The sequence below is a fragment of the Oryzias melastigma genome, linkage group LG15 (assembly GCF_002922805.2).
Source record: "Oryzias melastigma strain HK-1 linkage group LG15, ASM292280v2, whole genome shotgun sequence".
NCBI lineage: Eukaryota > Metazoa > Chordata > Actinopteri > Beloniformes > Adrianichthyidae > Oryzias > Oryzias melastigma.
In genome coordinates, this window is record NC_050526.1 from 27,802,686 (window position 1) to 27,827,050 (window position 24,365).

At 40.4% G+C, this 24,365-nt stretch overlaps 1 protein-coding gene across 6 annotated transcripts in view; it reads right to left on the bottom strand.

Moving 5' to 3' along the window:
- LOC112161462 (signal-induced proliferation-associated 1-like protein 2) overlaps window positions 1-24,365 on the bottom strand; it is a gene marked incomplete in the record, with an annotated part of 101,605 nt that overhangs the window by 53,569 nt on the left and 23,671 nt on the right. For 5 of the 6 annotated variants that reach the window (XM_024296566.2, XM_024296565.2, XM_024296564.2 and 2 more), the window contains 3 exon segments: window positions 2,132-2,320; window positions 5,962-6,095; window positions 11,098-12,863. In XM_024296566.2, coding sequence (XP_024152334.1) covers window positions 2,132-2,320; window positions 5,962-6,095; window positions 11,098-12,604 — 1,830 coding nt within the window. 6 annotated transcript variants of the gene reach the window in all.

Below are 24,365 nucleotides of genomic sequence, written 5' to 3' on the forward strand. Positions count from 1 at the left end.
CTGGATTTGAGATTATGAAGACGTCATAAGAGGTCAGAAGAGGTCAGAAAAATGATCCTCAAATTAAGACTTAAACAGCTTTGAAATATGAATTTTTGCTTTTTGACAACAATTATAAGCGTATTTTAACCTTTCTTTTGTCAATGTGTAGCTGCAGGAAAGGACAAAAATCGCAGGAAACCGCTTTCCACTCCTTTACCTCTCCAATGATCTCCTCAAGTGGACCAGCTTGGATTCACTAATCCTACTTTAAGAAAGACACGTCTTTCTTCTCTTCATGTGAGGCTAAATCTTCATAAGGAGATGCATGGCTGACACTAACTATTAAAGAGTCTTTTCCAAGTCAGCTGGATGGATGTGTGCCCGCTAAATGAATGTAATTATACTAATAAGCAGCCAATTGTCTGACAGCCAAACAAGCGGCTCTCAACTGGCTAAGACTTCCACTCCCATCGCAGTTTCATTTGGCGAGAAGCTTAAAATCTTTAGATCCCACAATGGATCCTTGACACATTTCTTAATGGAGAGAAGCCCAGTGAGTGAACTCCAACACCTCATTTATTGGGGGTTGACCCCGCAGGTGCTACAGGTTTTTGGGTTTTCTGGGTCCGTTGGACGGTCGTAGAGAGGAGTGGCTGCATTTTAAGGAAGCACATGTTTGTCTTGCAGCTTCCTTAAGGCTCGTACAGACAAAAACATTACCTAAGTCATTAGTAGGGTGCGAGAACTGAACCTTTTACTGACTGTGCATGAATGTTGCACGCATGAGGTGTGCACATAATACGCAAGTGCCCACAGAAAACCTGCAGGATGTCCACACACACTACATTCTGATTGTTTTTTCTAATGCTATTGTCACATCAGGCATGAGAACTAACATTCTCAAACGTGTTTTTGGCATACACTGTTCAAAGTGGACTGTCCCTACCTGGTATTCTCACAGGTAGAAACGTCTGTGCAAAATGTCAAAGTGTTGCAAATCTAGTGAATCTTGCTCTATTCAGATATCAAAGACTTTGTGTTATAGAACTCTGGCCGGGCACAAAGAGCAATTATTTATTTCTCCTTCATTGCTAATTTACAAACGTCCTTTTACGTAGCCATAATTATTTACCCATAATTCACTATCAAATCCAAATCCCTGATTTGTCAAAATTCACATAGTTAAACTATAAACTTGCATTCAATGGTCATGCGTTTCGTATGTACAGCCCTAAACGAACTGAAAAACTTCTGTTACAACTAGAGCTGCCACAAACAATTACTCTAACAGTCGAATAATTAAAGATTATTTTCAGTGATTAGTCGGCTAATCAGAGCATGCGTAAATTGCATCTAAAACACACATCTTAATTATAATTAGCTTTACACTTGAAGTGTTTTAGCTATATGCTAACTAAAATAAAGACAATGAGAACGATAGTTTATTAAACCTGTAATGAATCATGCACCTTTTTTCCTTCATTTGTTTCTGGCATTAAAATAAGACTTAAATCAAAGGAGTTTTGAGATAAAAAAAGACTAATTGACTATTAAAGTAGTCTGATTATTTTGTTAGTCGATATAGTCGTGACTAATCGACTAATCGTGGTGGCCCTAGTTGCAACGCAAGAAACTTTTCATAGAAGTTGGGCGTCTGAAAGCCAGTGTGAAGGTAGGTTACAGGGAGCACCAACCACACAAAAGGCAACATTTGTGGAAAAAAAAAAAAAAAAATCCATCCAACACGCCCTTGTCTCGTTTTCTCCACCCTCACTTACCCTGCGTGTTGTATATGAGTGTTCAGTACAACCTGCCACTTGGAGCATGCCAGGAGAAAAAATGTGCCTGGACATTTGTGGGCTCAAGAGCAGACAGACCATATTTATCTGTAGGGGAAGTTTTGAACAAGGCTTTAGGAGGAATGGCAGAGTTGTTTTAACACATGAGGAAAGGGCTTTTGTTGCTGGCAATCAAAGTGGATAGTTCAAAGTTGTAAATTTAGGATTTCTCAGGACATGCATTTTAAGTTAGAATGCCCATCAGCAGTTTTCCTTTTGTACCTCATGAACGTATTTAAAGTAATGTCAAGATCTATACTGAAAGTGCAGCGCTCAACGCCTTTAGCATATGAGGATCCCAGCGAACTCACCCCCTGCTCATCCAGTTTGAGGAGCTGCTCTGGGACTTTGGGAGAGTTGAGGGCCAGCCTCAGACATGGGATGTTCAGCTCAGGGATGACATACTCCAGCACTTCCTTGAGCGGAAGGCCGCGGGCCGTTCCGTGTCTGGCTGTTGATGCGATGGCATCCTCGAGGATGGCTCCTCGCAGGGTGGTGAGCTGGAAAGGAGAGAAAGGCGTTTGATCAGTCAAGTCCTTTGCCTGTTATGAGTCACACTGGTGCCAACTTGACCCTTAGCATTGAGCTTCCTGCCCGATTATTCAGTGTAATTGCTCCATTAGTGCACCTCTGGACCCCATTAAGATTTCAAATTATAAATAATTAAGATGGATTAACAGAGAAGTATGATAGGTGTGTTTTTGAACTGTTAAGGCCATTAATCTGCCTGTAAAGGAAGCAGCATCAAAGCAAGCCCCGTGTTGTTTAGACCAGTAAAGGCACATTTACACCCACAAATCCCATTTCCATCCATTCGGTCGGTGGGAGTGGACGTCAGCAGTCGATTGCGGTCCAACAGAGAGGCTTTCTGAAAAGCAGATTACTTAACAGACTTAGTGAGGAGGCCAGTGGGAGACAGAGTGGGGCAGAGCACTGAAGGCACTGAGGCTAAATGATAGAGGAGTAAATGCAAACAGACGCTCCACTAGCTGAGACGTTCAAATGCTGGCTGCGTGCAAACGCCACGACCGCCGTGACCCAGATACTGCACATTGTTTTATCATGGAAGTGGTTCTCCAAACCAACCATGGCGCTGGGTATCAGTGGCTTGTCCCTGCCTGATGCATCTGTTGCACTTGAATTATTCAGACCAGCAGCACCAATCAAAGAGGGCCTTGGTGCACTGGGGACCTCGGCTTTGGTCGCCCCGTCACTGCATGTGTGAGGGCATCAACCCAGTGAGGAAGATGAGAACGACTCTGATCAGCAGCAGTGTTTGCATGAGTTGACAGAATCATTGGGCACTGAGTTGTGCTGGGAGCGCATTTACTTTGACTGCTTGATTAGGCAACAGCCTCAAAAATGCAACCAGTTTAGTGGCCAAGTGGTGGAGTGTCTGCTCAGAGAACACCAGTTTGAATCCATTTTAAGACCATTGTAAGAACATTTAAATTTGCCCAAAAATGTTGATTTTTTTTCTATTGTATTAATTTTAATCCCATGATGACAAAAAAAAAAAATCACCACATTCCAACATTTTATCTTTTATTCACCCATTATGTACAGCTGGATTTAAAAAAAAAAATAAAAATCAAGTTTTATGATGTGAAGTTCTACTTTTGATTACTTTAAAATGACATTGATTTTAGAAGGAACATTTGATTTAATCAAACTGTGCTATATATTTATTTTAATCAGTGAGCAGTAAAATAACAAAGCACTAACACACATCTGTTTGAGGAGCATGATCCAAAAGGGTACAATCTTGTTTTTAACCAGCTCTTAGGGTTTGATTTGAGAAATCAAATCAAATGGACACTTGTGAATCAACTTCACTAGTTTAGCAGCAACTCTTCTGAATCATCGATTCTCTTGAATAATCCTTAGCAGATTGACACAAACTCTTCCATGTTTTGCGATTGCTGCTCAATCAAAGTGTTTTTTAAGAGAATTTATAGGAATAAACATCTAGAAACCATTCTGCAGTAGAGTAGCTCATAGTGGTAATGTTTAGGTGGTTCAGGCTGGACTCCTGATGGGGAGAGAGTGTAGCAGCAACGTAGATTTAAGTGCAAAACTGTCTTAAAATCTAGTCGTTTTTTGCTTTTGCAGGCCGAGCCTGATAAAAATAATGAGGAGATGACAATAAACAGCAGAGAATATGTGATCTGTGACAAAAGAACTACGTTTTTGAGTTGCAGATGAGGCTCTCGATCATCTTGTTAATCTTTGCCTAGTTTAATTTTTACATTACCCTTTTATTGTTTAAGGACAACAAACGAGAACTGTTTATTTTTTCCTTTCTTGTGGAAAATATTGTGAAAGCATAATAGGTGAAGAGCAATTGCTGGCTCCTGCTGATTAAATGTTGACTTTATTGATGTTTTAATTTTATGCAACTGCAAACTGTGAATCATTACCTGTTAAAAACATTTACAAATATTTCCATCACATATACTTGACTCCAGTGTAATTAATATCAATTTTATGGGGAAGATAATTATTAGATTGTTAAACTTGTATTTTTAGAGCGTTTTCAGTGAGTTAAAAAACATGATTACTAGTGTTCTTTTTTAGTATTTTCAAAGTCTGAAACAAACCTCTCATTGCTGTTGTAACTTGTTTAATGCTTAAATGCCAGAAAACCAACAGCGACATCGACAAAGATGCATTTGCTGCAATGTTTCATCACATTGAGAGTCAACCCATTGACTGTATTTGAGAACTGGACAGAGAAACGCCCTTCCCCCTCATGTTCCAAACAGGAAGTAGCAGATGGTCCAAGAGGGCAAAATTCCATAGACTTCTATAGAGAAATAAACAACCATTCAGTTATTCTTCTTATCTGAATAACCATTCTTGATCTAATACTTTTAACCATATTCCTGATAATTTGTCTTTATTATATATTTTTTGTAGCTCAAGTTGTTCAAACTGTAAACTGACCAATCAGATGCCTCAATAAAAGTAGGTGGAGCAAGCTGGCCCCCCTCGTCCACGTTCAAAACGTCTGATGAACACATTTTTGGCAGTCCGCTTTCAAGTGGTAGGGGTGTGGCCTTCGGACAAGCTCACTCCTGATTGGAGAGAGTAGTTGTCATAGAAATTATGTTTCAGACCGACTTGGAGCAATAACTGCTTACTAATGACATTTGGCTCCAACGTGGCGGCAAAAATTGCTGATTCAGGATTATACAGTTAAATTACTATAGTTAGCTGTTATGAGAGGAAGTAGATCAATATACATGCTCTTCGATTGAAATAAATGTACCGGTAAGTAAACTAATAGTGAATGCAAAACAGCACTGACTTGGACAGTAAACATACATTCGTGCAGTTCCTGGTTAAAGTAGATAAACCCAGCTTCAACAAAGGTTCTTCTCGTTAAGTCACCCACTGATCATCTTTTGATCTATATTCAAAGAGTTCTCAGTGCTACTTTAATTGTGATTTTGTAGCTTTTAGCCAAAAAAAAAATCTTTCATTTTCTAGGACATAGTTTCTGTAGAGCTTCGGTAGTTCGTTAGAAATTCACCTCTGAGTTGTGGGTATTACTGTTGGTGGAGAGTAGGACTTCCCCTATTTCCCATCATCCTTCTGTTTACATGCTCCTCCGCCAGCTTACAGCCCGTCACACCCCAAACTTAACATTATAACAAAAATGCAAAGCAGTTTTGTGATCCCATCTCCGATGAGGAAAACAAAAATGCACATAGATCTTTGTCTGCGAGTAGATGCATCAGAATGGAGCAAAGCAGGGACAACTTGCAACACCTTTGTCAATGCTGCGGGTTTTTTTAAACAGCATATTTTGTCTGCTCGTAAATAAATCAATTTGAGTAAAGAAACACTCACAAATGCCTTTTTAAGTTTAATTTTTCTCTGTCCTGCATCATGAGAAAAGGACACAAGAACATGTTAAAAACACAATTTTTCTTGGAGTGGGTCTTAAAGGAGAGATCAACTGTGTGCTGTAGGTAGAACTATAACACCATACCTGTGGTAAACACTGTCCTTGCTATCCAAATGATTAATATGTTAAAAGTATTTATTAAAAGAAATGATCCAGATGTGTAGAATAGATAGTTTTTGCTGAGGTCAAACAGTCTTTACTGTCATCATGTTGTGTGGAAGGAGTTACCTGGCTGGTTCTGAAGCAGACCCGGTAGTTGTACTGCATCCCGTCTTTCTCCTTTCCATCATCCAGCCTCTCCCGACGGACGCTCACGGCTACGGGTCCAAGATTGTCATCGACGCCAAAATAGTTCTGATGTTCTGCAAGTGCGGAAGAAACTCTTAGTGCAAGAAATTAAAGAGTTTAAAGGATTATTTTACATATCTTTGTCAATTTATGCCATTGACGTTCTTTACTAGAGTCAGGTAAATGCATCACTTTCATCATGGTTCAGTAGTATAGCTAAGTTTGAAGCACAAATGCTAGCTGGGTAAAAACTCTTAGAAGAAAAGATGAGAGTAAAAACTAACATCAGCAAAACAAAAATATGCAAAATTGGGTTAGCTTTGGTCGGTTCTCCAGTTTACTCTTGCTGCATAAATACATCCTTGTCAGTTTTCTGTTATTCTAAATTAACCTGACGGGCAGGTTTCCAGGTGGACATAGCTGTCTGTCTCTTTTCAGTGTGCCTGTATGGAAATACGTGGTCAACATGAGCAGGCTGCTCCCAGCATGTCACTCAAAGTAAGATGGGCCAGTCTGCGGTGTCCTGTGACCGTAAGCAGGATTAGAGGTGTAGCAGAGATGCAGGATTACCAGGTTAACTTGTCAAGTGGTTCTCATGCACTGTGTATAAAAGAATTGAATAAATGTATATTTAGCATAAGGCAAGGTCAAATGGTTACAGACAGAACATCCAGTTCTTCCAAAGGTTATGTAAACAAACCATGTTAGAAGGTAATCGAGTCCTGCAAACGCTGAAAGTGCAGGAAAAAGAGGGAAGAGGGGGAGGAAAACAATCACTAAAATGCTGTTTGGCTCTCTGTGGCTCCTGCCAGCCACCATGCCATCACTTTGATAAGCCAAGGCAAGCTCACGTCTATTTCTTTAGAGTCTATTTCTTTAGAGTTGGATGATTTCTTTGACAACAATAAGAGCCTCACAGCTGCAGGAAGTTATCTACAGAACACTGATTCTGAACAGAAACTAAGAGGTCAATCAATGCTCCCTGAGCCCTTATTTATCTTTCATTATCATCCTCAAAAACTGGTAGGAAGATTGTTTTGGAAGAAGATCCCGGTCCTTCTGTTTACATAAAGCAGCCAGCTGACCTACATTTTTTGGACGTCTAACTGCACAATGCATGATGGATGGTGCTCTTTTTCCACCCTGATGCTCCCATCACTGTAAAGCAGGAAAAATCTTCACTCAGTCCATGTTACCCGTTCCCCACCGCCACACAGAGTTCACGCTTTGTGTCCAACAGCAAATCAAACCTTCTTTTTTCATATTATCTCTGATTCAGAGAGGGTGTCTTCACAATTCAGTTCTCTTCACATTTTGCTTGCTCCAATACTCTTCATTTCACCATTTTCCACAAGTCCTCCTGTTGATTAATTCAATTAGAGCTCTTCAGGATAATGACACTTTCTTTAGATTTCAGCCCTCAAAGATGATGGGTCAACCATTCTGAGTTTGGGGCCTTTTTTAATCAAATTTTAATAGATTCAGAAGTTTTTCTTTCTTTTTTTTGGCTCTGCATTTGTTGGGAAGATCTGCATCTCTGTAGCATCAGTACATAGACACCAGGCATGCGATGCAGGTTCTTGAACGCACATAGAAATGCGGATGGTGTTCACACTGGACAGGCAGGGATCTGCTTCTTCTTTTTTGTTGCTGTTTTCTAGCACTGGTCTCTCACTTACAATTGGAAGAGGTTTGGTGCAAAACAGTAAATGGTGTATTCTTGTATAGACTTTTTCTGCCTTCTTAGAATGATAGAAAAATGATTGCAGGTGGCTAAGAAGAATAGCACTGTAAACAGGTAAACATAATCATTAGTTTAGTGCTGTAGTGGCGCTTTATAATGTTGCCATCAATTTCTATCAGTAAATGTGTGGCAACGGCAGCTCCGCCCCAACAACCGTTACGTTCTATTTTTAATGGACCTACAACAAAGGGGGCCCTCAAGAGGTACGGGTCAGAAGTGTTTAATGGGTCCATTTACCAATGGAAATGCTCAAAATACCACTCAGTGGAAACAAGACTTTTGAGTCCATGATTGGTAAAAGTTCAACCTGGTTTAACATTTAATGCCTGGTCAGCGCATCGTCATTTGTGCATGCATTTTGAGTTTCATGGGAGCCCAAAATCTACATAAACATGTGTTTTCATCTACTTTTTTATTGAAAGTGGTTGCTTGAGCGCGTGTTGCTGAGGGTCAGATATTTTTCTTCCATGTAAGATGAATCAATAAAACTAAGGCCTGACATGTTTTTTTTATATTACCATCATTTTTTTTTTGATAAACCGACACATTTGACTAAAATCTTACAAATCCCTCACAAAGGAAGTGAATGGGCAGCCAGCTTTTTACCAAGTTAATTTGTTGCTTTCTCTCAGAACAGCCTGAAGTGATGATGTTAATTTCTAACGTTCATGTTTAATTAAAAGATAGAAAGGTTAGTATGAAATTAGAATTTTGTAATAGAATACTTTGAATAATTAGACTGTTTTACCACATAGCGGATGCATAATTTTATCCTCTTTTATGAAGAAAATTAAAATGTCAACATCAGAGCTATTTTAAGATTGCGTGGATTTGCTATCATACCTGTGTGTGTGTTTTAGCTCAGCTCAGGGTAGATCTTTGCACATGCTTCGCCGTGTCTTGAGCAAACATGTCCTAATCCGGTCTAGAGCCAAGGAGAACGACTTGGATTCAACAAACAACTCAACCAAAAGCTCAGCAGGGAGCTTTGGTGCTTGGATTTCGGATGAAGAGAGCACGGAGGAAAAAAAGAAAAGGCTCAACACTCCGGTGTCAACATGACAGAAATCAGCATGAATAATAAATTAATCGGTGAATTCAAAGTAGAACACACAGCTTGTCAACAAGTGAACAGAGGAGAAATGTTCCGTGAGTCAAAAGTTCAAAAGGTGAAGGAGGCCACAGGGCAAACTGTAGCTTTTTACCACTCATCACATGTTCTTGACAGCACGGTTGAAAAATGGATTCTACTGATTTTCATGCCAAATAAAGGCTTCAGTTTTTTCTTTTCTTTTTCAAACATATGTTTCACATCAGTTGATTGTGTCTCTCATGCAGGATGTAACCCTGACCCGCATACATCCACACTCAGTAATGTAGTTGAAAGCTGAAGTTGTTTTTTTTAATAATGATGTTTTGTGAATAAACTAACAGAGCTGTCACAGACGGGGGGTGTCATGTCTGATGTGTGTATTTGTGGTAAAGAACAGGTGATGACAGGCTCGGTGGCCTAATAATTCACCAACTGAAAATAAATTCACTACATTCACATGGTTTTTAAAAAGCGGTCTTGTTGTTGTAGCTAAAAAAAAAGCCATAAATGCAGAGGGTGATAAAAGAGTTTAAACAGGAAAAAGGGTTCTGGCATGAGCACAAACATGTTTGTTTTTAGTGATTTACAGCTTCTGCCTGTGTGAAGACGCTCACAAGGTGAAAGGTGAAGCAGCTGTTTGCTGGCTGAGATTGGGGAGGGGTAACTCAATCTGCTGAGAGCAGTAAGAACTGCCTGTGGGTGGAGATGATTCTGGGTCAGTGTGGAGTTTCCAGTGTCGGTCACATAGGTGTTTTAATGAGGCGAGCTGGGACCTTGAAGTACTTCTGCTGACCTGAAAGCTTCACACGAGGAGTCCTCACACCCTTGCGGTCCCCGTGGGGAACAGCTGCAGCACACCCTCTCCGTCACCCCTCTTTTCTCACATGACTAATGATAGTATCACTGCAGGGGTTGGGGCAATGTCCCAAGGAGGACGTGGGAGCTCCTCTGGCTAAGAAGTGCCACTACAGCCTCCCGTTCTGCACAAGTCTGCCATTGTTCTGGACCTACTTTCAAATACTCCAACAAAAATAAGTAGGTCGTAAAGATATTTGACCCTTTGAGCAGAAGCTGATCTATTTGGAAAGTTGCTCTAATGGAACATTTTTGAAGAATCCTGGTTAAATGAAAACTGATTTGTCTGAGCAGTCTAATAAAATGTCAGACCTTTGACTGTGTATAAGTACTGGATGTACCCAAGAGATCCATGAAGCAAAAATCGCATAGACTTCTATAGTAAAATAAGTAGCTCCTGTATTTTTCGGAGTATAAGTCAAGTTTTTTGCATAGTTTAGCCAAGGGTGCGACTTATACTCAGGAATGACTTATACAGTATATAACAACTGGCTGCCCTTTAGTTGTTGTTTCCCAGTAACAATCACTAGAGTGCACTGTATGTTTGTGTATCAGTATTTGCTACTGACAGCAACGCAGAAGAAGAAGCGCCGTCCAAAACAAACATGAATCTGATCGTTTTACTCCTGAACTTTACAATAACTAAAACTTAATGATATTTTCTCCCATTCATGAGGGAAGCATATAGCTTATGAACATATCTTTGGACAAGTGTCGAGCATCGAAGCAGCAGATGAAAATTTGAGCCGTGAATGGCTTTTGGTGTGAATGCAGGTTTAAAGTAGGCATGGTGGATGTGTACAAAAGCGTTGCACTTTTTTCTCAAAAGTACGACTCGTGTTTTTTTTTTTCTTTACTATGCAATTTTTGCTCCTGTGACTAATACTCTGGAAGACATCATTCTTGCTCTGCTACTTTTTTTGTTTTTAAAATTTTCTTGAAAATCTTTTTTTTTGTATTTTTTTCTGTAGTGCATGTTATTCAAGTTAAAAACTGACCAATCAGTTGCCTCAATAAAAGTATGTGTTCTCACATCCAACATTTGAAGAGTTTGACTGACAGACTTTGTGTAGTCTGCTTTCAAGTGATAGGGGTGTGGCCTTCCAACAAGCTCTCTTCTGATTGGTGAGAATGCTTGCCATACAACTTAGACCGATTCAGACAATTACTGCTTACTAACTCCAATACATCTGTATCGTGAAAAAAATGACAACTGAATTGACCTCATTTTGTTGAAGCCAGAATTAATCCTTTTCCATGGATGATATCACACTCACTCCAGATCTCTGATACAATCAATGGACCAGACACTCAAATCCCTGTAAATCATCAATGCTTGAAATGTGTAAAACATGGAAATAATGCATGTATCTTCAGTGCTTACCTCTCCCGTAGAAGTATTTCCTGTAGTAGTAAGCCCCAAGATCAATGTGCTCAATGATGTAGCGTTTGACCTTCTCCCTGTGGATTGGCTGGTTCTCTCTGGGTACCTCCAGAACAGAGACTCCAGCATTGGTACAGTGGGAACTTAGAGAAGACTCAAAAGAGCAGCTCTCCGATATCCCACTGTAGTTGGCGCTGTTGGCTCTGGAGAGGGAGATCTTCCTTTCTCCCTCGCCACCAATCTCATTGCGAAAGTGCGGGCAGCCCAGTACTAAGCTATTACTCTTTCCATCTCCCTCATCCACATCCAGGTTCTCTTTGGGGTTTAAATCCTCTCTGCTGCCAAGCGGAGACTCAAACATGGGATTTCCACCGCTACATCCCAGTGCTCCACCATCTGCCCCAGCTCCAGGTCCAATCCCACCTCCTAACACCATGCCGGGCTCTGCCCCCACGCCAGCGGAGGCGGCCGAGGCTCCAGTGGTGGTGTTCTTCCTCTGGCTCAGGTTGAATCTGTTCGCCACGGCTTCACTGATGTTAAAAAGGACGCTCTGGACGTCATAGTGGGCAAAGCATTTTTGGAAACTTAGAGGCCGACGGTCGTCCTCTAAAGAGAGTCTCAAGGCATCGCTCTCACTTTTTATTGTCCGTAATTTTCTAAAAAGAGATGGCTCAGCTGACTCCGATTTGAGTCGCCGAATGAAGGACTTCTCCCGCTCACGGCTGTACAGGAGAGAACTGTCTATGTAATCATAGCCTGGAATGTGGATGATCTCTCCCCTGGCAATTTGTGCTGCTGTCTGCAAGCTCGGGGACAGGGAAGCATCACAGCGCAACAACTCCGGAAAACCCAGAGGCGGTATGCTACGATGGTCCAGGTTATCCACTCTGTACCCTCTAAGCATCGTAAAGAAGCCTTCTCCACCAAGACCCTGGCGGTCTATAGAAGACGTGCTGCCATATTCACGATGCAGTGAAGCTCCAGTGTTCGGGTTGACAGCGTTCTGGTCCATGATGTCCTCAGAATCAATGTCACTTATAGTGACATCGCTATTGCTGCGTTGGCGAATGGGGTGAAGGCCCTTCAGTGGGGAGTTGCTGAGGAGGTCACTCAGTGTGTATTTGTCATTGTAATCTATATCCACACAAACTTCTTCCCCTTGCTCCAGTAATTCCACAGTATGTTCCTGCTGTCCATTCTGAAAAACGGAGATCACACTCTGGTAGTTTGGAGAAGGCCGTCCATCCCATCCGTCTTTTCTCGGCGGCCACTCCGTCACCCTGGCCCTGACGCCCATTTTAGGCATGGCAGGAGTACCGTTAGTTTTGCCTACACCGTCAGGTTTCACCTGCATGCTGGAGGCTGGTGGCCCCATACTTCCATTCAAGGCTTTGAGTTTCCTGCTGAATAGCTCCTCTGACTGCATAGCTCTAGTGTATTCTTCTGGGCCTCCCACTATTCCCACAAGGTTAGACTTGTTATCTGTCACAGGGCTTAAAATACTCATATCCTGCCGGCAGCTTCCTTGAGGGGCAGATTTTCTGGGCTGGTCCTCATCGTGTCATGTGGTTTGCTCACTGGCAAACAGCAGAGAAGCCCCTTTCCTGAGTTAAAGAAGCAGCCGTCGTCATAACTCTTTGAGAGCGCATGGCATGACAGTTGATACACAACATTTGGGTGTCAAGAAAATGTGTTTGAAGCGCGCTGAGCAGAGACTTTCCTCGCAGCGTGGAACCAGCGCAGACTGACAGCTGGAGGAGTTAGATCTGCAGGAGAGAAACAAAAACAAAGAAGACGATGTTTAGCACACAGCAAGCGACTCTCGTGGCAGAAATTTTGACTTTAAAAGTAAAATGAGTTGTTGCTTTCTCTTTTACAACCATAACACACTCTATTCTAACGCAAAAAAAAAAAAAAACATGAGCACCCCTTTTCTGTTAAAAAAAGTTTCCCAGTAGGATGATTTTGGATGTTTTACTTTTGGAACTGCATTTTCTCCAACACTGGTAATTAGCATGTGCCTTTATGGGTTTATAACACGATAGATGTATATGTGGAACAGATGGTGGTGAAGCAAATTACAGTAACAGGAAGGCAGATGTTCAGTTAAATGTTTGCATGTACCAATATCTGATCTAGCATCACAAAGCTTGCAAATTATACGGCGGGGACAGTTCTGCATCGTGAACACCTTTCTACTGTGCAGGTTGATTTGTCAAAGTGGGTTTCTACATGAAAGGAAAAAGAACTACATGAGCTGGAAGAATGACAACTAAAAATTAGCAAAAAAAACTCTATTCCACCACAGATTGTTACATAAGATGAAGAGCAAAGAAAATATTGAGACTAAAGAGTAAAGTCAGCACTTTTTCCTTAATAACCTGAACGTTCAAGGACAAAGAAAACAGGTATGATGAACATTCGTTTGCTTGTCCTTGAAAATCAGCCTTGCTGTCTTTTGGGGATGGTAGATGAAACACAGCAAATTCTGTAACTCCACTTTATATATAACACCAGTTATTTGGGCTTCTTGAACCTCTAATCTTGACAGTTTCACCAGAAAATGTGAGAATAACAAGTTAACTCTATACAAGGCAAAAGGAAATTAATCATTTCCAGGAAAACAAAATAGTTTCTTTAATTGACCCCATCCTTTGCCATAAAGGTGCATTTTATGGCCCATTGGGATTGTGAGTTGGGTGTTATATTGACTTCATGCACTCAAACACTATCATCTACGCGGAAGATCACAGCGGAAGAATGGGAGACTTGGGAGTCTTCTAAAATGACCTTAATGCTTTTTCCTTGTTCTTTTGTGGGTAAATGTGCCCTCATCTCCTCTAGAGCTTCATTCATCTAAAAAACCCAAAGAGTCACCCAGTAGTCACTGCACATCACAGAGACGATGGCAGTGAATCACCAGCATTTGCTTCTGTGAAGATAATAAGCTCCACCAAAGCAACCCTTTAAGGTTTAGTTGTAAACAAGGTAGACAGATGAATGGAGCCTTGTTGTTTCAGTCTTTGTTTCAGCTACATCAACAGACCTTTTATGACAGCTTCAGCTCCCAGACGACTGTTTACATTTCTTTGTGTCATTTAAGTGGGGGGGATAAACTATTTTTGGACGGAAATGTGGGCCACTTCAAAATGAGCTGCAAGCCAGACTGCACCAAATACACTAGAGACGAGTCGGGAACATTTTAATAATAAAGTATTCACTTCTGCCTGCATGGATTAAAATACAGGTTAACGCACGCATGACCTACATCTGTAGGAAAATAATGGCAATAGAAACTTCTTGGTTAACCCTTTACCAGTGAGGCTCAAGCTCTTTGAACTACCATACCTCTTCAACTGTTTATACAATTAATGTCATTTCAACAGATTCTGAAGCGGGGAAGAGCAGCCATGTGCTTATGTGCAACATTTTATTTACGTAAAGTGTTGCATATTGGCATTTTACTGTGTATTTTCTGTGTATCAATCTTTTACTTGTTACGTCCTGCTGAAGCAGCATCCTTCTCCATCCCCTGTCCTACTGCTCAACTGGCAGGTGGGGCCAATGCTCTTTAATTGGCACCTGCCAGGTATTTAAAGGTATACAAACTCTAAATCAACTTTTTTGGGCTTTTGACCTCTATAAATGGGGCTTTAAAAGTACTGCCAAATTTTTGACAAATTAAAATTAACTTGTTGAATTCTTGAAAATATAGTCAAAAACTGTCTGTGTGCTGCCCCCTAAAGGTTGAATCAAGGGATTACAGTTGAGTTTTGTGATTGGTGAAACCATTTCAGAAGTTCCACGTCATGATCTGCAGCTCCAGTAATGATTACGGTGATGGCCCCAAGCCCCACCCCTCGGACTGAAATTTCAGCTGTGGGTGGAGTCAGCCTCCAACTTCCTGGTTTGGTAACCCTTTAAGTAAGAGTCATCCTCACCAAGGCAGGCAGGGAGCAAAGCAGCAGGCTGTGTAGCATTTGGATTTTACTTTAACTTTTTGTTTTGCTCTTTTTTCCCTCTTTGTCCTCAGCAGTCTTTCACTGTTGGGTTTTGTTATTTTAGTTTGGGTTGGACCTTTGTAGTCTTGATTTGCTGGCTTTGTTTATTTGTTTTCTTTAGGTAGATTTTCATTAGGTAGCCCTTAGCAAGGAGCTGCTGACGGTCGACATGGCTTGGACAGCTGTCTCCCTGACTTATTTTATGTTTGCCCAAGGTTTCAATTCCCTGTTGGTTTGTCTGTTGTTTGAAAACAGCACACAAATTATTTCATTTTGTTCCTTCTTTGCAGGACACATGATTTATTTATTTAATATACTGTGTTCCTTTTATTCTTACTGGTGTCCAGTTTTTATGTTATGGCCCCCTTTTTCATTTTCCCTTAGACTTGAGGCATATGTGCCTGTTGGGGACGTAACATTACTACTGTAAAGTGTTGCATATCAGGGCAAAGCCACCTTTTTTCTGTCAGAATTTGCATGAATTAAGTTAATTGGGTAATCTGTCAAAAAGTTGTGGTAGTTCAAAGAGCTTGTGTTGTTTTGCTATTGCTGAGAACAGCTCTGGTGCTTAAGTGTTGAATCTGGTGCCAGTTCACTTACTACTTTTCCTTTCTCATTGATAGGGTTTTTATGAACCAAGGAAAGGCAGGTAAATAAATAGATTGTGTTTGCACTTAAATAATTTTTGTAGTCACATTGTAAATGGCTTTAATCTAATTATCTTATATAGAACTTTGTCATCTTTGTTTGAAGGTCCAAAGTGCTTTACAGTGGCAGTCCCATTTACCCATGCACACACAATGATGGCGGCTTCGCTGCCCAACAATGGCACCAGCTTATAAACAATGGGGGCAATGTGGGGTTTAGTGTGTAGCCCGAGGACACTACTACACATGGGCAGACAAGGTGAGAACCAAACCTGCAATCCTCCATTCAGAGTGCTTTTCTTTTAAGTTATTTTCCACACTACTTTGTTTATTCAAGAAGTTGGAAATTGCACTGATAGTTGAGAGTGTTAAAAAGACTAATTTAATTTACAATATATAAGTATACACAGAAATTGTGACCAACTAAACAATAAAATAAGTCAGTTTCAGTGTTAGAAAAAAAATGGCTAACATCAAATGCTAAATTTACATTGGAACCCATATCAAAACTATATTTTGATGCAATATACTGAAATAAAGTCCTGTAAATAGCACGCTTTTCCTATTCCTGTTCTTACGTCTATTTTTTGCTTCAGGAGGTTTATTTTGGATATGTGTAGTCAACCATAGCCCAGCTCGGGTTTCTGTCCCAGGTTATGACAGGAGCAGAAGTGACAACAGCAGTCTGCTGACCCAAACCTAAATGTCAACTGCTCAATGAAAACTGCCTTTTCACACTCACAATTAGAGCAAGTGGCAGCAAAAGGTGCCACCTGCACCAGCAGCTTTATCAACGGTGACACTCCTACAGAGGCTTTCACGGACGGCTGAGAACAGGAAGAACAAAGAGACAGACACGCTCTAATCTCACCGCATGACAACAAAACAGAGAGCGAGACCTCTCTGATGTCTGAAAAGGAGCCTTTCTGAAAGAAAACCAAAGAACATCCAAAGTAGTTTGAAATTCATGTTCCTTCAAGAAAAAGTCTCTTAAATGTGAACTTTTTTCCCACAGAAAGTTTTGATTTATAAAACAGAACATTTATTTAACTGACCCATGTGTGTTTGTGTTTCTCCACAGGGTCACAACCAGGTCACCTAACCCTTATTTCTTGTCAAAGAAAGGGACATGATAAGGCGGTCCACACGGTGGTCTGTGTTTCCCTTTCCTCTATTAACTACTTACTCCTTGACAATGATTAATGGACACATTTGTACCACGTCCCATTTCACATCCACCCCCCTGTTTTCTCAGCCAATAGAGAGCTCAACAACAAACGTGGTCAGCAGAATGTCTGCTTCTGCATGACCTCCAGGAGGAGGCTGTTTTACGTCTTCTTTTTCTGGCTGTCTGCACAGAGAAGCAACAGATGGAGGGGTGGGCGGGCCGCTTCTTGACGACAGCCTTTTGCTAACTGCAGTAATACACTTCCATTATAGGTTTTTAAGACACAAGGCCTGGAGGACTCGGGACAGGAGTGGAAAGGCAGGATAGGAGAGACAGAGGCCTAATTACAGTAATGAACTCAATTTCTGTCTCTGATGTCGGATAGTCCGCCTTTCATCTTGGTTCATCCAGAGGGGAGTGGCCCAGTGCTTCTGCCAGGTCTTAAAATAATCCTCTGACATTGTGGCCTGATTAAAGGCACCGTAGATATTAATATGATGTCAGAAAAGTGACCACAGTCTGTCGACTACCATGAGATTAATACTTTTTCTTTTACTAATACCCATCTCATGATAGAGGAACACAAGTTAAAATGTCAAACAGCCTCAAAATATTACAGTTTCAGATCCAAAGAAAAAGCTTTGGCTGAGATCATAGACACCGACACAATGATGGGACCCTTAACTGTTGTTAAGTCATAACCTCTATTAAAGTTTTTGCGATCTGAAATAGGGACAATTTCAATTTGTTATTTAGAAGAATTATTTTCAACTGTAAGACTATTTAAAGAATCAAATTTCAGGAATCAAGATCCATCCCAGGTAGGCGTGAACAGGTTTGAACAATCTGAACTCTAAGCCGTCTTTCTTTCATCGTCTGCTGCATAACATATGATGTGCAATTTTAAACGTAAAGGTTCACAGAAGTCACAGGTTTTTGCACGAAATACCATACTTTGCATACTTACTACTAAAATATGCAAAACTTGGATTAACTTCTAAAAGCATAATTTTGTTTCACCTTTCACCTGGAGTTCCAACACGTTTCTCTTAAACACTAAAATCATCCTGGTGTGTCACAGATCATGTCAATGTCAGACTTGTTTGTTTTGCTTGAGACAAAGCTGTTCAGCCACTTCCAGCTCTGGGATGAGCACCAACCAGCAATTACAGATGATTATCTTTAATCAAACCTTGTGTAATTGTCATATTAATTCTTCTGTTTGCTGAGAGGCAAGGTGATACTTACTCATATCTAAATAAGTGGTGGCACTGTCCTCTTTACCTCTCTAAATCTGAATGGAAGGTTTTTAAAAGGCTGCAGTCACGTGGACATCATCCCAAAGTCAGACGAGAGCGTGAAGCAGACATGCTTCCAGGGCACTCATTAGCTTCTTGTTACCTGCCTTCTGTTGCCTCATGCTGATAAGCTGCAGCCATCCGACATTTGAATGTGACTCACTGATTTTATCATTCACAAGGAAGAAGAAAAACACCCAACCAGGACGCAAACTAACCTCAAGGCTGAACCGTCTGCCGTTTTTTGAATCCTTAACAATTTCCAGTAAAACACATTTTGTGTCGCAACACACTCGGATACACTCAAGTCTGAACTGTTTACATTTCTGGTGTTTTGCCCCGAAAGTGAGCAGCTGTTCAAGTGTTGCAATAATAACAGATGTGCGTGTGTGATGGTTTGGGGCAAAACACACATTAAATTCATCACACTTGCAGTACAAGAAAGACGGGATCGTGTCTTGAACGTGTGACAAACATCTTTAGCTTGATGAAAACACGCTGGAGAGATTCTTCACCTTAGCCAGGTTACTGTAAAGGAGAGTCTGGGTTTAAGAGAAGTAAAGAGGCACAAAATCAAGAGTTTTGGGTAATTATACCCTACAAGCAATTACAGAGATATATTTCTTTGAAGTTTATTACGAGGGAATGGGAGATCAGCCCCCAGAGTGTTTGCCTGACCAGAAAGGCTGACCTTTAGGGTTAAAGTCCAGCTCTAATCATATATTGAGCTGTTGTGAAAGTGTTTCCTTCTGTCTTTTAATTGTGATTATGCCGTTTTTAGACAATTTTTTTTTAAATCCTATTTTTTAGGACACAGCTTTTGCAGAGCAGCAATAGTTTATTAGAAATTCCACTCTGAGTTGTGGGTGGGGCTGTTGGCGCAGAGTAAGACTGCCCCCATTTCCCATAATTCCTTTGTTTACACGGTCTCCCACCAACTTACAGCCCCTCACATCCATAACCTAACATTATCGGTGCAACAAAAATGGCGAGCAATATCGGAGCTATCCAGTCGTACACTCTTGAGCGAGATGCCACCTCAGATGAGGAAAACAAAGATGTACATGGATCTATTTGTTTGTGAGTGGATGCATCAGAACAGAGCGGAGCAGAGAGCTTGCAGCTTGTGATTTCACTTGCTGCGTTACAAATATGAACTTTTTCCACCTTTTTTCCTCTACTCCTGATTCATCCCGATTTGAAAAAAGGAAATATTCAGAAAATAAGTTTTTGTCTTAAATTCTTGTAAATATACGTTCTCCATCATGAAGAAAAATGCTGCAAAAACATGTCAAAAACACAATGTTCATTGGAGGGGGTCTTGAAGGACTTTCTGAAAGTAGGAGTCCATTTTCAGTGAGACTATGAAAGTTCAGACCAAAGAAAACCAAATGCACTATTCAACTCTTTCTTCTTCCATCAGCAGCTCCCACAATTCAACCTCACAACAGGAAAGAACATCCCACCAGCTGACACTTAAATTAGCACTGATGCTAAAGCCCTGCCATTAATGGCCAAACCTTCCCCTTCCTGTGCCCGGCGATAATGTGGTATGTGTGAGCCGGTAAGAGCCTAATCATCAAACTCCACCCTTTCTGATTGTGCTCTGACCACCAAAGGATTACCTTCATGTGCCAGTACGGCCTGCAGGGAGTAATGCTGAGATTTTAATGGCCAGTGTGAATGCACCGTCTCGCCCTCTGTAGACGGTGAAGAAGCCAATAAATGAGTTCCACTCAGCTGGCTCAATTTGCTCAATATGGGAGAAGTGTGACATATATCTAGCTTTATTATCATCTGCATAATTTCAGTTTAAAAGCACCAGATTTTAGATTTTTTTAGGCTAAGTGGGTTGCTATAGAATTAAAGATAATACGTAAGAGAGCAGTTTGGCACCAACGTCCATTAGAGGGGATAGAGAGATATTAGTGTCAATGTTCAAAGAGTCTAATTTACCCACACCAGGCCCCTTTATCAACCAAAAAACACATATAGGTTATTCTTACCAGTGGTTTACGAGCTTTGAGGCTACATTTAAACAAGTTAAAGTAAATATTCTGCTATTTCAAACTTCACCACGTGCCATTATTAAATGAGACAAAAGACTTCAGAAAAATCAGCAACAATATCAGTTTTTCCTGTCTGTGCATAATTTGTGTTTTTCAGGAAATATATCTGGTTGTCAGCTGTAGGGCACCAGAATTCATTAAAAGATATTTAAAGGATACAGGAATCATATTTTTAGGTGTATAAAGGATGTAGTTTAATCAAGCAAAGGGGAAAAATATTTAATTAAAGAGTTCCAGTCCAGTCCAGCTATGGAAAAGCAAATAACATGAAAAACACAGTCACACAACAAGAGTTTACGCTTATATTGAGCTAATATTTATCATCACTGGTTTTTCTGATATTGATTAATGGTCAAGCCCTGTGTCTTTTGGTATCTGAGGCTTTGTGACCTCTACACCATGGAAAAAAGGTGTTACTTCCCACTATTCTCCATTGAATGGTAGGAAACTACCATTATTGGTAAAAAAAAAAATCACAGCTATTGATTATTTGCTTACTTTTGCCATTTATTCTGTGTAAACACAAAGGGAAAAACGATAAGTCAATTTAAGGATTTACAGAGTTTTACAATTTTCTTGCAATTTGGCTTGTTTGCTGTGATTACAGAAAACTCCAGCAGCCCCAGATGAAAAGGCTTCTGAAGCTTTGAACCACTGACAACACTTGTTCTACATCTTGAGGCCGTTTTGAAAATTTAAAGAAAATTGAGCCAAAACAGCTCATCAGGTGACCACTAGGTGACTCCTATCCAAGAAAATCCATTCAGTTCAATGTGAAAAAGAACATTCTTGTTATTGGTTGACAGGTGACTCTCAAATCATTAACTCTATAAAAGCCTCACTAGGTGTGTTACATGAATTGTCAGGCTTGTTTATCCCACCTATTTGCCCATTCCTGAAAGGTCAGGGTTCTTTGAAGTCCTATCAAGCGAAAGGAGGGAAGATCTTAAGAGTTGAAAAACTGGTTTCAGCAAAAATGTAAACATGAGAGATGTCACACACCCATCGTCCATCCAAATGCACTCATTGTCCCATTGAGAGACGATCTATCAAAACACTAAGGTAAGACACTATGACAGTGAATTTCAGCATAAGTTATCACACCTGCTGTTTAGCAGGGAGACAGAGCGGAGAAATTACTTATCTGAACAAAGAGGGAACACTATTTATTAGCAATCAAACATGAGCCAGCTGTAGTGCGCCAACACTCAGTGACCCTTCTTAATTAAAAATTTTTGCATGTTTTTTTCCATCTTATAAAGCCAATTTGTACCAGTCAGAAACCACCCTCCCCATTACTGAGAAATGTGGTGCACATTTCAAAGACAAATAACCGCAAAATACCAAAGGAAAATCCTTAAATGTCAGTTAATAAAGCTTAGTTGTTAGAAAACATTAACAATAAAGCCCACGCCTACAATCCACACGCATTGAGGTGAAGTCGTGTTTGCTTTTCAGATGCAAATGCCAAAGCCAGACTTCTGATTAGAGCTCCCAGATTCTTCAGTCAAGTTTAGCTTCTATGGATTCAAATAATAGGCAAAGTTTGCTTTGCAAAAGCCAAACACCAAAGAACGGCTCGACTTACATAATGAAAATTCACCAAAGCAGAAAGAAGACAGATGTCCAGCTGCTGACCAACACAATCTGGGTCACGTTCCCAAAGTCCAAGCTAATTTCTATCAGGCAGTGAAAGTAAATAGATAAATAAAACTTCCATGACCCAATTTCCTGCCAAGTCAGTGTAAATACATGAGAGAAAATGCATTTGTTAACAGAAACAAATAGTGTAAGAGGTTTTATTTCTACAATAATGAGGGTAAAATTTTTGCTTTGTTGCTTGTAAAATGAAGGTTAAAATAGCATTATTAAAATATTCCAATTTTAAATGAAAGTGGATAAATATATTATAACAAGCTTATTTAATTTATGCCTTCATTGTGTACCCAAAAACACAGAAGCAAAGAAAGCAGAGTGCAAGCGTACATGTGTTTTAACAGTATTTGTTATTAAGTCATCATTTTGCATCTAAATCAATTTTTTAATGTATTTTTGGTTTTTATACATAATTTCTCTGCTGAATGGTAGCCCATACCATCCTGCCTGTGTCCTAATACTTTGAAGAACTTGTGACAAAAAGAAAATGTGATCTGCACAGATTCAGAAACCCCAGAGTTTCCTGATCTCTGTGACTGTGAGCAACAAAAGATGCAGCAGAGAAACGTTTCTGAATGAAGAGTGAGTCCAAACACTGTGAGCATGTAGAGCCGCCACAGTGAGTGGAGAGTGAAAATTACAGGCTTTGTTTACATCTTGGTGTACACAGACAGGAGATGACCCAACAACAGAGGAACAATCAGCAGAAGAGATAAAAAAACGAGGTCAGCCGGCACAGTGGAACGCATACCCTCTCAGTCTCATCTGTCTCTGGGCACCGGGCCGCTCAGTTCACTGTGAGAGATGCCAGGATTCGCCAGAGCACAGTCGACGCCTCAGGTGCCCACATTTAAGAAGTAAAACAACTGCAAAAAAAAAAAAAAACAGAGTCTGCAGAAATCTAACCTCTGGCACAAACGTAGCTTCAAAGAGAATCACTCTATACTCTACCAACAACTAGATCTATAAAAAAAATCCAGAAAATATAAAAATCCTTCCAGCTGTTTCATGTCTGAAGATGAGAAAAAAAGGAGAGGCTACTTGATGAAACAATAAAAGTGATTCTTCAACAGCAGCTTAGCAAAAGTGAAGAGCTTTCCACAGATTTAGGACAAACAACAGCTGGAGAATAAGAGCCCTTAAAGATATGTTCTAAACTGCACCGGCTGATGTCTGCCTCACTAACTGGAGGTCACTGCCCTGCAACAGTCAGAGCACCACACCTCATTAGTCAACAGCTATTCTATCACGCGTAAAATTAAACAAAAGATGGCCGTTTGCTCAGCGGTGGACTTCGCCTTTTGGAGCAGCAGTTTTTTTTTTTGAAGTCTTATCACAAAGGAAGCTTACGCGAACACGAGTCTGCTTTCCTGCACCGGAGAACCCGCGGCTCTGGCAGAGGCAGTCTGGAATGTTGTAGCCACACAGCTGAGTCGAAGGCTCAGGGGTCACCCATGATCCTGCTCTCGTCTGGCTCGGTTCAGCGAACAGTAAGTATTTACTCAACAGAAAGTGCAAAATGGGAAATTCTTTTCATTTCCTGCACACATTCAAATCTAATAATATCTACCATATGTTCCTCCAGACAAAGACTTTGCCTGAAGATGGTTTGAATGTGGAGATGTGCAGAAAGGGATGGGAACTCAGAGCGTAACTGCACATATTTCATATCCACCGAACGTTTATATCTTTCTGTGGTGTAAAATGCTGAATCATCCTTTAAATCTATGAATGTTGGACATCCTTAGCAAGACCCAGATTCAACTTTAATAAAACATCCAGTAAAATACACATTTCCAGTTTGCTGAAAGCTGCTGTTATCTAACAAAAAAAATGAAACACTTAAGTTAAAAAAAACCCTGCAAAATACTGAATGAGAATGACAACTCTGTGTAGAAATAGAATAAGTGTGGCAGCTCTGAAGGGATGACCTTTGTGTGCCAAGATTACCATAATTACTACCAGCAACCCATCAAGTGGGAGCTTAACCGTAGTCAGGGTACTGATGGCAGCATCGAATAATTGCACAGACAAGGTTGTAGGCATCAACATATTTGGTTCCTTGTTTTAAGTAAGAAACAGCACAGCGGTTGCAGCACTAGAGAAAAAAAACACTATGGGATAACTGTCAAAATGAGATGCATTTGCAAGAAAAATATAGGTTGTGTTCAAGCTCCCTCACTACTTTGTGCTCTATAGGCCTAAGGGGCATTCACCATGTTTGTGGCGTTTCTGAATCTACAACAGCAAAATCCAGTGCCCTAGACATTAAAGCTAACTACAGTGACAAACATAGACTACATTGTTGTCTAAGTTTGAATAGTCATTTTTAGTCTTTTTATTTATTCCACACATGTTTTTATTATGTCTAATCATCTGTTTTTATCTTCGTTTTATCTGTACTGTGTTGTTCGTTCTTATGTAGTTAT